Genomic DNA, 16,140 nt, shown 5'->3' on the forward strand with positions numbered 1-16,140 from the left:
CTGTTTGCTGAGCTACAGCATTTGGCAGCACTGGTTTTACCCCAAAAAGACAGTTCTTGTTTTCAACTCTAATTCTTCTACAGTAAAAGTATCACTTATCTGTAAGAGACAGCAGAGGATCACTTAATAGCAAACCCAGGCTGCATCCTATAAAGTGGTTCTATTCCAGCTGCAGAAATCCTGAACTGTGCATTTGCTAAGAATTATTTGTAACTCAACAGCTAGGTGGGGAGGAATATTCCTTTTCAAAAGCCACAAGAAACATTAGTCAAGATGCCCAAATTACACTGTCAATGGGATATGGCTGAGAGACACTTTTAAGTCTAGAGTCCCTCTATGTGGTGTACTATTAGGTAGAACAGCAAGGATCTTCAACAAACAGGGAAGACAGGCTTCCCCTCTGAAAATCTGAGTTGCTGACATGAGATTTTCCTTAAAAGGCCTAAGTAGGTCATAAACAGAAAAGCCCCTTTCCCCACATGCTTTCTAGTATATTCATAGGGATCCTGCTCCTTCATAGGTCCCAGCTCCTACATGGATTTAATCCCACGTGCAATCAGTGTTTCTCAAAGCAGGATGTAACTGCACTGATCATATGACCAACATCATCTTCACAGTCAAATCATTACAACATCAAGGTCTGTCTGCTCAAAAAGCATTTTTCTTAACTGTGTTACTAATAAAGTCTCAAATCACTCAGGCTGAAAGGAAGTTAGAAGTGTTATGTGGTTATTTACCCTTCACGCTATTTGTGTGGCATTCATCTCCCACGGCACATGCCTTGCCCTTTTCACACTCCCTTTTCTCATGCAGGAACACAAAGCTGTAATGTTTGGGTTGCAAACACCATTAAATGCCCCTCTTCAGCCCCCAACAGCATAGAAATATTTTCTTTTAAAAGTTCAGATCAAAGCATTTCTACTAATCCTAGGATTTATTAAAACAAACATTGTAGGCATGAGATAGTCAACAGCGTCCCTTTTACAAGATTCTTTGGAGACGGTTCTGTTTTCATACTGTTTACTGATCCGCCCCTAATTAATCTTCAGTTGCTCAGCTGCAAATTCAGCAAGTCCACCTGCTCCTTCCCCACCCAGCAGACGTTCCTTTCTCCCCAGTTTCAGGCTGTAATGATAGCACCACCCAGTCCCTGTCCCAAGAACAAGGTGGCTGGCTTGAAAAGCTACATATAACCTCTTGATGTTACGTGATCCCATGCATTTGCAGCACAAAGTCTAGCCTTTCCTCAGATGAGTAACTAAAACCAGTCATTAAGTGCTTTCATGGAGTTTCATTGTCTTTATCCTTCCCTGCAGTCAAGGTAGTTGCCTTTGATCCAGTAACAGATCTGTGCGTATTTGAGCGGTGTGATGCGAACAGCTACATTGAAATCCTGCGGGGTGCCATTCATGTCCACCCACTGATGGCCTGAAAATATACCAATAATTTTACGCTCCCATTTGTGATTCTGCCTCTTCCACATCCTCACATACACCCCAGATCCACTGGCACCCGGCTGGGCATCGCACTGCTGGTACAGCAGGTCGTACGTTTCGTCTTTGACATCGCAGAAACGGTAAACCAGGTTTCCTGGACGGTCATTGTCGTAGCCAGAGAAGTGAATCCTCCCTCCAGGTAAGTGTCTTGCTGGTGGGCTCACGCCAATCTTCATAAACTTTCTCTTATGTGGCTTCTTCAGCTCCAGCAGGGCATAGTCATAATCCATGCCGATGTCATTGGCATTGCCTTTGATCCATCCTTTGGGGACATGCGTCCGTTTCACACGGATCCACTGGAATTTCATTTTCTCAGGCATTGCCGAGTTGGTGATATTGGACCCCTTGCTGCCATCTTTCTGTTTGGGCTTTAGGAACCCCACCCGCAGTTTCTGAGCTCCCTTGACGTAACTCTTTCCGTCATGGATACAATGAGCAGCAGTAAGAACGTGCTTTTCGGCCACCAGCGTCCCCGTGCAACCCGTAGAGAGCTTCACCGACGTGGAGAACGGGTAATTCAACAAGAAGTCTTTCCCAAAAATGCTAAACCTGCTGTCATAGCCATAGATCTGCCTCTTAGTTCGAGCTCTGCCTCGGGAGCCGTCGCCGCCGTTGCTCAGGATGTAGATGCCCACCTCAGTTTCCGTGAGGCTGCCGTTGGCGTACAAGGTTTCGTAGGACAGGTAGTTCTTCACCTCCTCGTACGTCGGCAGCGGAGAGCTTTTGTGGCATGCCGGGCCACACGGAGATACCACTTCCAGTCTGGCTTCAGCATCAAACTGGGGCCTGTCCAAGTTCAGGGTAGACTGCGGCAGGATAACGGGAACTCTGTAAGACGGCCAAGTTGGCTTCCAGTGAGGACTGGAAGGCATCACATCTTTAGCAGCACACAAAAGGAGGATTAAAGTGGACAAGGCTGCCATTCTGAACGTCGGTCTGTGGAAGGCAAAAGCAAATACAGTTATTCACCCAAACCCACTGCAAGATTATCCTACCTTGCTAAGTAGTGGCTTGCTAACCCAGTATAAATGTAATAAGGGTCAAGCAATTTGAATGGAGTTAACTTACATCAAGTAGCTCAGATTTCTCAGTGCCAAACTAATGCCTTAGCCGGAGTCTCAAAACAAGTCTCCCAGGTTAACACTGAAATACAGGACATTTAACCCTCAGGTGTGCTGAGCCAACAACTCCCAGCTGACATCAGTGGGAAGTTATAGTACTTGTCCTCACACAGTTTAAAGAAAATTCAGATTCTGTTTAAATCCATTCATCCAGTAAACAGAGCTCCTGCAAAAAGGAAATATGTCTGTCTTCAGCTAGATTAGAACACTCTCTGAAAGCTCTCCCCTGCTCTCTGACTTTGCTGAAAGATGTCCTTTAAATCCCTTCACACCATTTGCTGTCTCAGCCAGAGACACCAGGCTGATGGCAGGGACAGGTGGGGAGGGACAAAGAAGGTGACCTGACAGGGGCTGTGCTGCAGAACACAACCACAGAGGAGACTCACCTCCCCTTGCAGCTCACAGCAGACAAAGGCTCTGCACCAAGTGGCACTGGCTCTCCCCGAGGCTTACATGAGAAAGGGTGATATGATTACACACAGGCAGCTAATGAAGGAAGATTACAATTCTTGAGGGAATTTTCAGTTAACACACTGGCTTATTGCTTTATAAACTCAATTAATTAGAAATGCAAACCAACCCCCTCTGAGCACAGGGAGGCAAATGTGGCTGTAAATGTGTTTATGAACCGCAGGTGGAGTGCCTGGGACTGCAGAGAACAGCGTGCACTACAACTGTGTCAAAAAAATGCCTAACTTCAGTTTATTTGAAAATTAACCATACAGCTGAATCGCTGCAGGAGGCACTGTGTCCTGGGTGAGAAGGCAGGCAGGATCTCCCTCACACAAAGATTATTCAAAGGAAAGTTCACCGTTATGTTGAGCTTACACATATTTAAAACCCTGCTGAGGTTACACTGATCACAACTGCAGGATCATTCCTGAAATGCCTCAAACGAGTAAACCAAAGCAAATCACACAGGAAATGACCACAGCTATCTAAGAATAAAAAAGAAAAATCCTTCTCTCCAGTGCTTTGTGTAGAAATACTCCATCCCTAAATTGCATCAAACAAGACTTTGAAAGCTACAGGCTGCTGATGTCCAGTGGTGCTCAACTCAAATATTGGGCCCAGATTCTTAGAATTTTGGTACCATCCTCTTTGGGAACAGAGGTTATCATTAAAGCACACAATGTTTAAAATATCAATTGACTCATGCAAGATATCAAAAGACTTAAAAGTCCAAAAAACAGATGTAGATGAACAGAACTGATGCTACTGAAACCCACAGAGGCAGGTGGACTCTTTCAGGACTCTTTCAGAAATGACCACACATTCTGTTGGCAAACTTTTCATTAACAAACAGAACATCTTTAAAGGAACATACTTTTTCCTAGGTTAGTCTCCACCAAATATGATGCATTATACCTAACTGATGACTCATGCTGGCAAATAAAAGCCATTATAAACATTAATCAGAATTGCATCATGTTATATGTCTCAAAATCAGAAAATACTTGGTATTCAAGGAAAACCAAACACTCCTCTGACTCCTTCCACAGCAAATTTTAGTATTGGATGTGGCTGCATTTTGCAAGCTATGAAATGAAAGACTTCCAAATGTTGTAAGGATGACACAGGGAACACCTGCTGTATTATCACATCTATTGTTGTAGGACAGTGATTAGAAAGACAGAAAAAAAAAAAAAAAAAAAAGAAGGTAACAGGGACAAATGACACTGCTCCATCCCCACAAAGACAATATACACTGGTATGAGTCAACTGCTAACTGTCCTGCTTGTGTCAGTGAAAGATGCAGCAGTGCTCACTGGTCTCACAGTCAGAAGCTGATAGCAGACTAAACCACAGTTAAGCTGTGCATCAGGTATGATCCCATCAGTAAGAACATGCATTTCTAGGCAGTTTGCCCTCGCTGCCCTCAGATTTCTTGATGGATTGCATCTCTCTAAATTGCACCACTCGTGCCACTTCTTGGAGCTAAAACCCACCCATGCTAACTGAGCCTCTGCTGGCCCTTGGCTGGTTTATTTAGCTGGCAGGGGAAAACCAGAAGCATCCTGTCAGTTGTTATTTGCACAAGCAGCCAGATTCCCTCGTGCCTGTCAGCACGGCGGCCCGACGGAGGGACTGTGTGCCAAACAGCTCCTCTGCTTCCTCCGAGATGATCATCTGGGCTGAGGAGAGAGATTACCTCGCCCTGCAACCTGCCCTCCCATATCTCCCCACAGCACCGCCAGCGCTTGGAAGGGCAGCTTCAGACAGCAGAGGGCAGCCGCCCTATGAAGAGAGCAGACAGGAGATGGGACTCGAGCTGGTCCCAGAAAAAAGGCTTCAGAAGATGTATTTGTGTCTGTGCTGCACTCTGTAAAGTGGTACTTACTCCACTTCACGTCTCTGAGCAAGCCTCCCACCCCCTCCACTGCTGCTTCTGTGCTGTGATCACATTGCAGCTCCAGGGGATAAAAAAGCCTTTTCACCAGTTACAGAACGCTTCTATTATTTAAGATGTTATTTAAACCTGACAATAAAATACAGTTGTGAGTTTATACCTACAGAAGCTAAACAGTGCTCATTTACCGAAGTCGTCATAGTTAAATTCCGTCTGGAGACATAACTGGTACTAAATCAGATAGGCAGCAATAAATAGAATAAATATGTCTTGCTTATAACAGGATGCGAATTAGCCCACAGTACCTCTTTCTGTGTAGATCCTTCCTCTTAAAAAATAAAGGAATTGAAAAAGCAGTCTACATTTACACAGAGACTCTCCGGTAACGATCTTCTTTCCTTTTACTTTCTCTTCTCATTTGAAACACAATCAAATGGCTGCAAAAAACCCCAGGGTTTAAAAACTCTCTGTCCTCAGCTACTTACTCATGGGTGACCCGGGGAGATGCTCTCAGACTGAGCAGACGGTGAGGAGTGAGCACTTCCCTGCCCGGCGATCACAGAGCAGCGCTGAATGAATTACGATGTGCTGCTCTACTGTAGCTCTGCTCTTCTGTTTCTATTTAAACTGTGTCATAAACTCAATCCACCCTTTGACTCAGCACAAAGCCCTGCTCTGACATCCAGCCTAGGAACCCCCTAGAAGCGGTTTGTACATAATCACACTCGCTAATGGCATTAAAATTGTTTAGAGAATGGAAACAGTGACAGCTACCCCGGGGCTCTCCGTGTTGCTGAAACACTTTACAGACACATTTTCCTGCTTGCTGTGGGCATTCACGCTCCAAGATAGATGCTGCTGAAAGAAAATTGCCTTGTTCAGGATGGACATGAATAATTTTCTAATAAGCAATTAATTTTTCTGCAAGAGTTCATTACTTCAGGGGTGGTTCTTGCAGTAGATGGTTAAATAACAATAAATCATGGATCATCTAGTATGAAAGACCATGAACCAGTCTCCATTACATTTTGAAATGAAGAAAGTTTTTCCACAGCGCTGGAAACATACCAAAAAAAAAAAAAAAAAATCAAGAGAGAACACCAAGACAGTGAGAGAGAAAAATCTGCCTCAAACCAAATCATAAAGGAGAACTAAATCACTGTCAGTGCCGTGCCAAAATACCTCTGCTGCTTTTCCTGGTCACAGAACTTGTTAAAACACAGCAAAAATAATGGAGTTGCACTTTAATAACTACAGAAGCCTTCCTGCCATTAAAATCTAACAACTTTATTAGCCTGCCTGAGATGCTGAGGGTGGTGCGAGGGTTACACTGCCTTACCTGCTAGACTGAGGGCTCTAGGAAGAGATGCATTGGAAAGCTAACTTTGATACTGTTAGCCCACGGGTGTGTCCATTAGCACTCACACCGGGCACAGCGGCTCTTTTGGCACGTGTGCCAGCGACATGCACACACGGAGAAAAGGGAGCATAGTACGTGTTTCCATTTAGTCCGACTCCTAGAACTGCCTCTTTTCACCCTCCTTTTTTTCTTCTTTCTCTTTCCCTGCATGTCACGCAGCTCCGGTATCACAGCACAAGAGCAATCCGCATTACGAGCAGACGGTGACGGTGTCTGCATAACGGGGTGAAGCTGTGGGAAGGACCTGCATCCCCAGGGCTCCCAAACCACCTGAGTGACGGGGCGGCTGCACAAGCTGTGTCCCGGTGGGACAGCACCAACACCAACCCCTCGGACCTCGCAAAAAGCAACTTCCCCAGGCTCCAGCAGCCGCTTCACTGAACAGCTCGTGTCACGTACGTCTTAAAAGGCCACCCAAAAATACCGATGTACTCAAACACAGCGACGAGCCCAAGTACAGCACCGCAGCGGAGCGCTACCTTCAGACGCCTCCAAAGCAAGAACAGGCAGCGAAGGCGACTTTTATCCCAGCTGTTCCTTCCTCAGCCGCCGTGCTTTCAGAGTTGGTCCCCGGCAGCGGCGGCGGACCCGCAGCGGGGACCGGCGGGCAGCGGCCGCGCTCGCCTTTTGTGGCCGGCGCCGCCGGGGAGGCGGTGCCCGGTGCGCTCCGGTGGATGCGAGCGGGGTTAAACATTAAGCCCAGCGCGGAGGGAGCGCTCGCCGCGGGCCGGGACAGCCGCTGCCCCCGCCCGGAGTCCCGCCCGGCCGGGCAGGTGAGGCAGTGCCCGGGGCAGCGCAGGGCGAGCCCGGCGCTCGCCATCCTCCCGCCGCCCCTTTGTCCCCCGGGGCGACCCGCACCCCGCGGTGCCCTCCCCGCCGCCGGGGCCCGCTACCTACCGGCTCCCCGCAGCAGCAGCGGCGGCGGCGGCTCCGGGAGCGGCTCAGGCAGGTGGCGGGGCCGGTGCCGGTCCCATCTCTCCCGCCGCCTCCGCGGGGCTCGGGAGCGCCTCCCTTCCCTCCCTCCCGCCGGGCGCCGGCCCTCGGCGGCGCGCTCGGAGCGGGGCGGGCCGGGGCGGGGCGGAGCGGCGCCTCCCGCAGGTGGATCCGCCGCTGGATCCCGCCGCTGGAACCCGCCCCGCCCCGCAGCGCTCCCGCCCCGCAGCGCTCCCGCCGGCACCGCCGCCCGCCGGGCCCCGCCGCCCCGTCCCTCCGCGCAGGCTGCCCCTCGGGCCGCGTCATCCCCCTTCTAATCCTTTACTGCTATTTCCATTTATTCCCCGAGGAAAAACATAGTGGGTTTTCCCCAGCCTTGTTCTGGCACGACGGGCGGCTCAGTGGCTGCCATCTCGGTGCGAGGTTTTGGGGTGCAGCCCGTGGCACTTCTGCAGCCCCAAAGGCAACAGGTTCTTTGTCCCCCGTGTCTGGGTCCTCAAGTCCCTTTTCAGCGGGTTCCTGGTAACTCTTGAGCCCCCTCGGATTTCCTGCCTCCGCAGGCCATCAGCTCCAGGAGCTCTGCGGTCACTCACCCGTGTTGCCTCATCAGGCGGACATTTAAATTTAATTGTCCGACACATTGTTTGCATGGGTTTTAATTACTCATCCTTCTTGAAGCCTTATAATGATATCTGGCAAGAAAAGAGGAAACCGGAGCCAAGAAGGCAAAAATCCTGCAATGTTTTAACTGCACAAGAAAAAGTCACCCAAGAAAAAGTTTTTTCAAAATTCCCAGCTGATCACCATTATTCTATAAAGGAAATAGAAATTTCATAGGAGTCAATTTATTTACAATCTTGTACTGACCTTTTCAGCCACTGCTGCCCTGACAAAGGATGCAAAGAGCCTGAAGCAAAGCAAAAGCTATGCTTCACCCATGGCCAATCTGTGAAAAGCCAAAATATGCCAGGATTTTACATTCTCAGACATGATTTTTCTCATTTGCATTTGCTTGGCCCTAGCACCATCCCCATCTGAGTCTACAGAAAGATTTTACCAAATGAATGAAAAAAGCACATACTAAATAATTAAAAAAAAAAAAAAGTAGCTACTCAGACAGCTAGAGAATACAACTGGTGTTGGAGAAGGGCTGGTGACACCAGTGCAGCTGCTCTTGGGCCATGAGGGAATGACCATGCAAGTGAGGCAGATCCCTGGAGTATGAGCGGACAAGGCAGCAGACGAGTCAGGCTCTGTCTGCAGTGCCATATTGACCATAGATCCCTTCCTGGTGTGACTCTGTCTATCACATCTGACAACGTGTGCAGGCTCAGCAGCTTTGTCCTGTACACACACATCTGCTGATTTGCATGATGGAAGGGCTGGCCCATGCCTTGTAGGGGTGAAAATGTTGTGAGGTTTGGTTATAGTGGGTCTCAGGCTGCAGCAGGGGTCCGGGTGGGTTCTCATTTCCCATGGACATGCAGTCTCTTGTGTCACGGCTGCCATACGTGCTCCAGGGCCTTCCAGACCCAAATTCAAATAGACACCATCCTAGAGGATATGATGCTGATAGAAGTTTTTACAGCAGACAGGGGGCAGAGATACAGAGATGCTAAGATGTGGGACTCACCTCACTTAGTTGTTTGGGGTGCCCTGGGCTATCCATGATACAATACAGGACTGCAAACCTTCCATGCCTGAAGCAGCAGCAGTGGACATTGTCCTTGCCTGTGGCAGGGTGTCACCAGGAGATCACTGAGATCACTTCCAACCCAAACCATCCTGTGATGATGTGATTCCATGAAGTGTGTCTCTTTGTACAACACAGGTGGATGAATAAGAACCACAAGGCTTGGTGTCTACAGACCCCCTCCTGAGAATGAAACCTTAAAGAAAGTGTTGGGTGAAACTGTCATGACAAAAGGAGTGGTGAAGAATGTTTAGTTTGACATTTAGTTAGTCGACATTTTGTGGTCATAAAAACTTCTGATTTCTAGTAGTTTTAGTGTGTACATTAAACCATAAGCTCAGAAAAGACAATTTGTCTGGCTTGTCTTTAGAAATAATGAACTACTGTCCTGTTCTATTGAGCATCTATAGACAAAATTTTCTGGTTTAACTCTGTAATTCAAAAGAGGAAAAAAAAATTATAGATTTCTTTTTCCCCTATGTGTATAACTCTTAAGAACCAAGAGCTCTGGTAAAATTGAGCTGTACAAGTTTTTGGGTTTTTTTTAAAGAGAGTGAAGTCCAAGATCTGAGTGTTTCTGTGAGCCATTGTTGAAGCAAAGAGCAGTAAGTGACAACATACATAAGGGTGAAGAGGTATTAGCTGTACTATATTGTCAAGTGATAACACACACACTGACTTTTCAGCACCCTGTGAGTAAGCTGAAAATGAAACAGTCTACAGGTGGGAGCCCTAATGAATGGCACTGTCAGGAGATAATTTCTCATGGTTGAAGAAATCTTTTATTCTGCAGGGAAGTGAAGTAACCTGGCATTACGGTCCTGTGCCAGATTCCGCTGCAGACAATGAAGTGATTTCAGAGGCCACTGAGTCTGGAAGGAAGAATGACAACCCACAGTTGGCTCAAATCAGTGTCCCCATTGCTCACTGCTGATGCAATGCAGAAGAAAAGTCCTTGGAGTTCCCCACTGCAGTGGCATCTCTCCAGCCAGCTCCCTCTGCTTTCCCTGAGACACAGACCCATCCTCATGGATGCCCTGATTCCTGAAATGCTTTTTAACTGTCAGAAAAAGTTAAAGGTGAGGACACTCTCTACCCCTTTAAAAACAGTCTATTTTGAAGGCAGGAATGATGCAGACTTGGACTCTGGAGAAGAAAGTACTTCTCTCATCCCCACCCCTACTTCAGCTCAGTATTTCTGGAAGGCTCTGGTGCCACAGTTCCCAAATCTGTGCAACAAGTGTGAGAGCATATCCTATCTCAATGAAGTGTTTTGATGACAATTACAGTGGTGACTCTCCCATGACTGGGTGCTGTGCTGATGGGAAGGGGAAGGACAGGCATTCACCTCAAATGAGCTGCACCACAAGATGAAAACCATTAGGAGAGAAGGAACTCTTCCTCAGGTTTTTCAAGACTGTGGATACAAGGGTGGTGGGGAAGGTACTTATTCCTAGTTCCCAGAAGCTAAATGCTTTTACTGTCAGCTCTGAAAGGAAGCACGTCAGGACTGGGAATCTGAGTTGCTTAGTTTATGGAAAAGATTGCCAAGTGGGAAAACTGACAGCTGAATGTATACAATATCCTTCCTGTGTTGGCAAAATTCTTGTCATCAGCAAGTGACACTGTGGAGCAGCATGGAGGAGGGCCCTGGCCTTGCAGGGACTCCACTGATGATAAAGACAATGAAAAGCTAGTCATGACCACTCTAGGCTCCTTTTGTGGGCCTTAAGGGGCTACCTCAGAGGGCAAACAATCACATGCTAAATAGGATGTAAGTTAGGCCAGACAATCCTTCCTTAGAAATAGTCATTTTAGTCTACTGTCTATCATGAGGTGTTAAATCGACTTTTGGGTGCCTAAAGTAACATGAAGTGAAGCCCACTTGGTGTGTCCATCTTCTTCCTGGATAGATAGGGATATTTGAGCATCTAGTTGCAATTCACTCAGACAGGGGAAGGTTTCTGCTGCACCTGCACATACAACTGCAAATAAAAGGCCTTGCCTGAGAAAACTCAACCTTTACTGAAAGTTTCTAAATCTATTGGAAAACTAATCTACTACTATATGGGAAACACAAGAGGTAACATTGGACTGAAAATACACTAGGTTTAGAAATGATTTTGTAGCTGTTTTTCCCCCCACCAGAATTTTCAGCTTAAAGGCTTAATGGGATTATCCATATCTGTCAGACATGACATGGGATTCTTTAAGTAGATCATATTATGTAGATAGTCTTGATCAAACTATGAGGTGCATAGAAAGAAGAAAAAGAGAATTAATATTTTGAATTCAGTTTGTTTCAAAATTCACAGCTATATATATAATATACACTCTTAACTTATTGAGAATTCCTACTATTCATGTTATTGAAAACATTTATGATGAGTGATATTTAAACTAACAATACCTCTTTAATTTAATGATAGTGAAAACTTGTTGAAACAAAACAGGCATCTGGATTTGCTCCAGCAAGACTGAGATTCTTTTAAGACGCTGCATCTTCACTATTTGAATAAACAGCATATCACTACAGTGAAGTAATTCCAAAATGACACCTTAAAAATAAAACATCCACTGCAACTGCTCTCTCTGAGAACTTCAGGAATTTTCTGAAAAACAGGATCTTTAGTGTTGTGCAAAATTGGATTGAATTCATCGCTACTGTTTTTGTTTCAATGCCAGCCTGTGTCTGTCTGCTGGGTTCAGATTCTGCCGTGGTGCCACTGCTCTGTCTGGTGACTTTGAATCCACTAAGTGCTCATTTAAGAATAGTGAGCTGCAACATTTTCTAAGTGCTGTATGTGACCATGAAGCTACTGTATAATCACACAGTAGTTGAGGATATTAGTAGATAATTTTTTCAGCTCTTTTGAAGATAATACCTCATGCCCAGCTTGTTCTAAGAGAATCCCATATTCAGTATTCATGGCAAAACAGTGAGTGAGAGCCCAACCTTCAGAGCTGGGAAGAGCCTTTCCTGTCCCATTGTGCAGACAGATTTGGTAGCATTTCCAGTGAGATGCTTGAACTCATACTAATATTGGGGCCTGGTCATCTTGCAGCAGCATGAAGGCACCTTGAAGTTAGCAGTGTGACTCTGAAGGACCTCATCATATTTCAGACCATGTTTTAGCTATGGTCTAAACAAGGTGTGTTCTTGTGAAGATCATCCTGCAATGGATGTAGGCCCTGTGGGGACAACAAAATCCAGTCTATCTCCCCATCTTAGGGAGGCAAAGAAAAAGGAGAACTAACCAGGGACTGGGACTATTTTTTTTAATGGTTCTGTCTCAATTTCTTGGTCAAATAAGCATTTGCTAGTAGAATTTCTGTGAGTCAACATAATGTCCCGTGGATCAGTGCTTTTAAGGGAAATGAACATGAGGGCCCAAGGCACACAGGAGGGCTGTTTAGCCACCAAAGCCAGCACATGGGGCTGTCTGTGAGGGGCTTCTGTTGTGAAAAATTAAGAGCAATCATAGTAGAACCAGGAGAGGTCAGTTATTATTAGCTTGGGAACAAGCAAGCAAGATCAGCCTTGGCTAGTTTTAGCCATCTAAAGATTATGTCAATAGCCTAGGGAAGGCTGTCTTTAAGCTGAGGAGAGAATGCAATCCAGCCCACCCATGATAGATGCTGATGTTATTATGGAATTACAGTCTGGAATGATTTTCTCCTGGGCATCAATAGAGGCAGCCTAGACAGCTTGTGTGGGGTGGACATGCTCCTCACCAGAGAATTGCTCTCGGGTGGCTCTTGTTCACATCTTGTCAAGATGAACTTGGGTTGTTTTCCAAATCTGTTGGATCCAGCTACAAGGAGAATGATGATTTTTCTCCCAAAGAGGTAACCTGTTTCACTAACCTATGATTCTTTTCTTTCCTGTGGGACAGATGACATCTTTCATTTGCAAGGTACTAACTGCAATTTTATCCTTCTCACCTGTGACTGCAGGTGCAGGACTGTATTTAGGTCTGGCTTCCTAGCTCTATGTGAGACACAGACAGATTGGAGGTAAATAAGAAAAAAAAAAATACATTAAAGGTGAATAAAGAAAACTTGCATAGTTTATGATAGTATGAATCTAACAGTCTGCACTTGCAGTGCAGGATATATAGGACCCTAAGGAGGAATTATTTCACATGACACTAAGGAGTACAATGACAAGAGTTTAATGCAATGAGATTAGAAAAGATGTATTTGGGCTGAACCTCACCAGAAAAATAGCTGACTGTGCAAATTGGTTGTGAAATAGTATCCCAGGGGATTTCTGCCCCCTGCCCCCTGGATACATAAACTGTGTGAGGCAAAACATCAAGAAGGGGAAACTGTGCTGAATATCATGTAGCAGTTTAGGCAATCCAAGAGATCTTTCCCAACACTAATTACTACAATCTACAGATCAAAGCCTGGAAGATAGGCAAACCATTTGATGATATGTCTTGCAGAGACATATCCCATGGGAAATACTTATAGCAAGTCTTATAACTTACTTGTGACACAGTCTGCCTTTGAGTGCATTTCAAAGCTCAAAGATGAATATATAAAAATAACCCTGTGCTGCTCCATAGAATGAACCAGGTACTAACTGGTGGTCCATTAATATTTCCTCTCTGTCTCCAAAATGTCAAATATATGTACCCAGCCTATGATCTTTCATTTAACCTGGGTTCCCTTTGGAACCAAGGGGAGAGTTTTAGGTGGAAATATTTAGTTTTTGATTGCATGTATACAGCCTCACACAAGGCAAATCAGATAAAGATACAGACACTACAAACCCAAGACTTGGGACCACGTTTGCACCAGGAGCTGAGTCATGCATCAAACCTGTAAATATAATTTAGAATTTCATATTACTTTCTAATTCTCATTGAAAATACAAACTAAGACAAGCAAAGTATAGGTATCTACCTGAATTTATCAATAGCCTAAGAGGCATGCTGAAGAACTCCATGGCAATATTGCATGGCCACTTTGGCCGGAGACTTCCTGGGACAGAAAAGGAGTGAGCAGCACACCCAACAAAGACATTCACACAGATACACCTGGAATGGCAGTTTAGCTGCTCTCAGGAGAAATAAAGGTCATTAAATATGCCCTCACCATAGTCTGTTAGCGGGAAGATCCCTTATAGCCACTGATTGGAGTAGTAAAACCTGGGCAATGAGGAAAGACCCTGTCCAGCAGTACCTTAGGTGATGCAAAACACTTTGGTGTTTCACTTAATAGTCAAGTTACCCACACAAATAGGGTTTTACAGCTGGGATGAAGCACTCAGATCCAGCCTGACTTCCTGCATTACCCATGGAGTTCTCTGCCCCTGGCTGCTAATTCTGTTTGAGCCAGAAAGATATTTTGCAGAACAGTCAGTCTTGAGCTAAAAATTATCACAGTGTAGGTGTACATTACAGCCTTTAGTTCATCATTGTCTAGTTATTTCTATTTATATTTCAGCTGTTTAGCAAGGTATGTTAAGGTCAAAGGCCCTAAAAGTCCTAGTGTATTATGGCGTCCTATATATACACTGTATATATCAGTATATATATATACACACACATACTGTTGTTCTAAAACCTGCACATGCATCAAAAGCTGAATTATACTTTGACAAAATCTGTTTCCATAAATCTTAATTATATTACTTTGATCATTTTTGAAATGTATTTTCAATCTAATTATGTGATCTGAGATTGAAATCAAGTAAAAAAAGCCCACAGTTTTCTGGGTCATTCCATATCTTATTTAACTACTTATATAACCCTCACTTTCTGCCAAACTTCTACATTTTTTCATCTGTTTTAGGACTAATTGAAAATTGACAGTAATGGTCAAGAGATCTTGAAAGGTTTCTGGGAACTCCTGATTTTAAAATTTCTAATTTTAGAAATGGTTGTGAACAACAGTATTTAGTTCTTGGAACTATGCCTTTGTTACCTGGCAAGGCTAACATATATTTTCTGTGCTGATTTTCAATCTAGGTAACTGCTGATAGTCCCACTGTTACTGTGAGAAATCCAGAATAGATCATTCAGCCAAAGTCACTGTCTCTATACAGTGCAGAGGGATGTTTTCAGTAGGTGCTTATCCTGTAGTTCAAAAACATTTGAGTTCAATGGTTTCCCTCACCAATGACAGCAAGAGCTGATGCCCTTTATTGACGTACAGCTTCTGTTGTTTTGGGGTCACTCCTTGCTGTTTGAGTTATAGCGAGTGTTTTAAACTGTCTAGTCACAGAAATCCTGCCACTAAATTTGGTAATATCTGTTGGGTCAAATTGATGTTTACTAGTGGCCAGGAAAATTCTTTTTGCCTATTTTCCAGACTGAGTATTAACTTAAGTAAATTAGATATTTTCTTCCGTGCTAGTCTTCTGGTTCCTTTGCTGATTCCTTTCATGGTGTTTTAAATTTGTGCTAATGAGTGCTTTTGCTCTACTTTCTTTCTGCTCTTTTTCTACCAGCTTAATGCCTCAGTCTGATCTCTCTCTTGATTTAGAGCCCATATAACGAAGCTGAGCCTTAGATTTCCCTTTTAAGTCCAATTCCCACCTCTCTTGCAGAATATTCAGCAAGGACCATCCTCTGCCTTTGAACAGGTTGTGACTTCTTGTACAGAACATGTACAGCCTCACAGGTTAAGACTTCTACAGTGATCTTTCCTATATGCTCTGGGTTTTTTCTAAGCATTTTGTGTGTAGGTGGCTGAAGAAAACAATTAATACCAATTTCAGTGATCATGTGCAAGAGTGGCTTGATTCTACTCTCAAAGACAAGTGAAAAGCAATAATAGAATCACAAAATGGTTTGAGCTGGAATGGATCTTTAAAATCATCTAGTTCCAATCCCTCCACCATGAGCAGGGAGACACCTTCCACTAGACCAGGTTGCTACATCCAACCTGGCCTTCAACACTTCCAGGGATAGGGCATCCACAATTTCTCTGGGCAAGCTGTGCCAGTGACTTGTGCCCTCACAGTAAAGAATCTCTTCCTTCTATCTAATCTAAACCTTCTCTCTTCCATTTTTAAAGCCATTCCCCCCTTGTCCTGTCACTACATACCCTTGTAAAAAGTCCCTCCTCAGCTTTCTTGCAGGCCCCTTTCAGGCACTGGAAGGTCACAATAA

The 16,140-nt window shown here is 44.9% G+C and overlaps 1 protein-coding gene across 1 annotated transcript; it reads right to left on the reverse strand.

Annotated features, from left to right (window-relative positions):
* Positions 1-389: 389 nt before the first annotated feature.
* On the reverse strand, positions 390-7,424 carry PRSS23 (serine protease 23). Its single transcript, XM_054269870.1, has 2 exons — positions 7,285-7,424; positions 390-2,432 (listed from the first exon to the last, which is right to left on the reverse strand). The coding sequence occupies exon 2, from the start codon at positions 2,417-2,419 to the stop codon at positions 1,301-1,303; it is 1,119 nt and encodes a 372-aa protein (XP_054125845.1). The 5' UTR covers positions 2,420-2,432; positions 7,285-7,424; the 3' UTR covers positions 390-1,300.
* Between the last annotated feature and the right edge of the window lie 8,716 nt (positions 7,425-16,140).

Source organism: Melozone crissalis, unplaced genomic scaffold, assembly GCF_028551555.1.
Source record: "Melozone crissalis strain CALT ecotype California unplaced genomic scaffold, PUWL_Pcris_2 ptg000008l_1, whole genome shotgun sequence".
In the NCBI taxonomy this organism is placed as follows: Eukaryota; Metazoa; Chordata; class Aves; order Passeriformes; family Passerellidae; genus Melozone; species Melozone crissalis.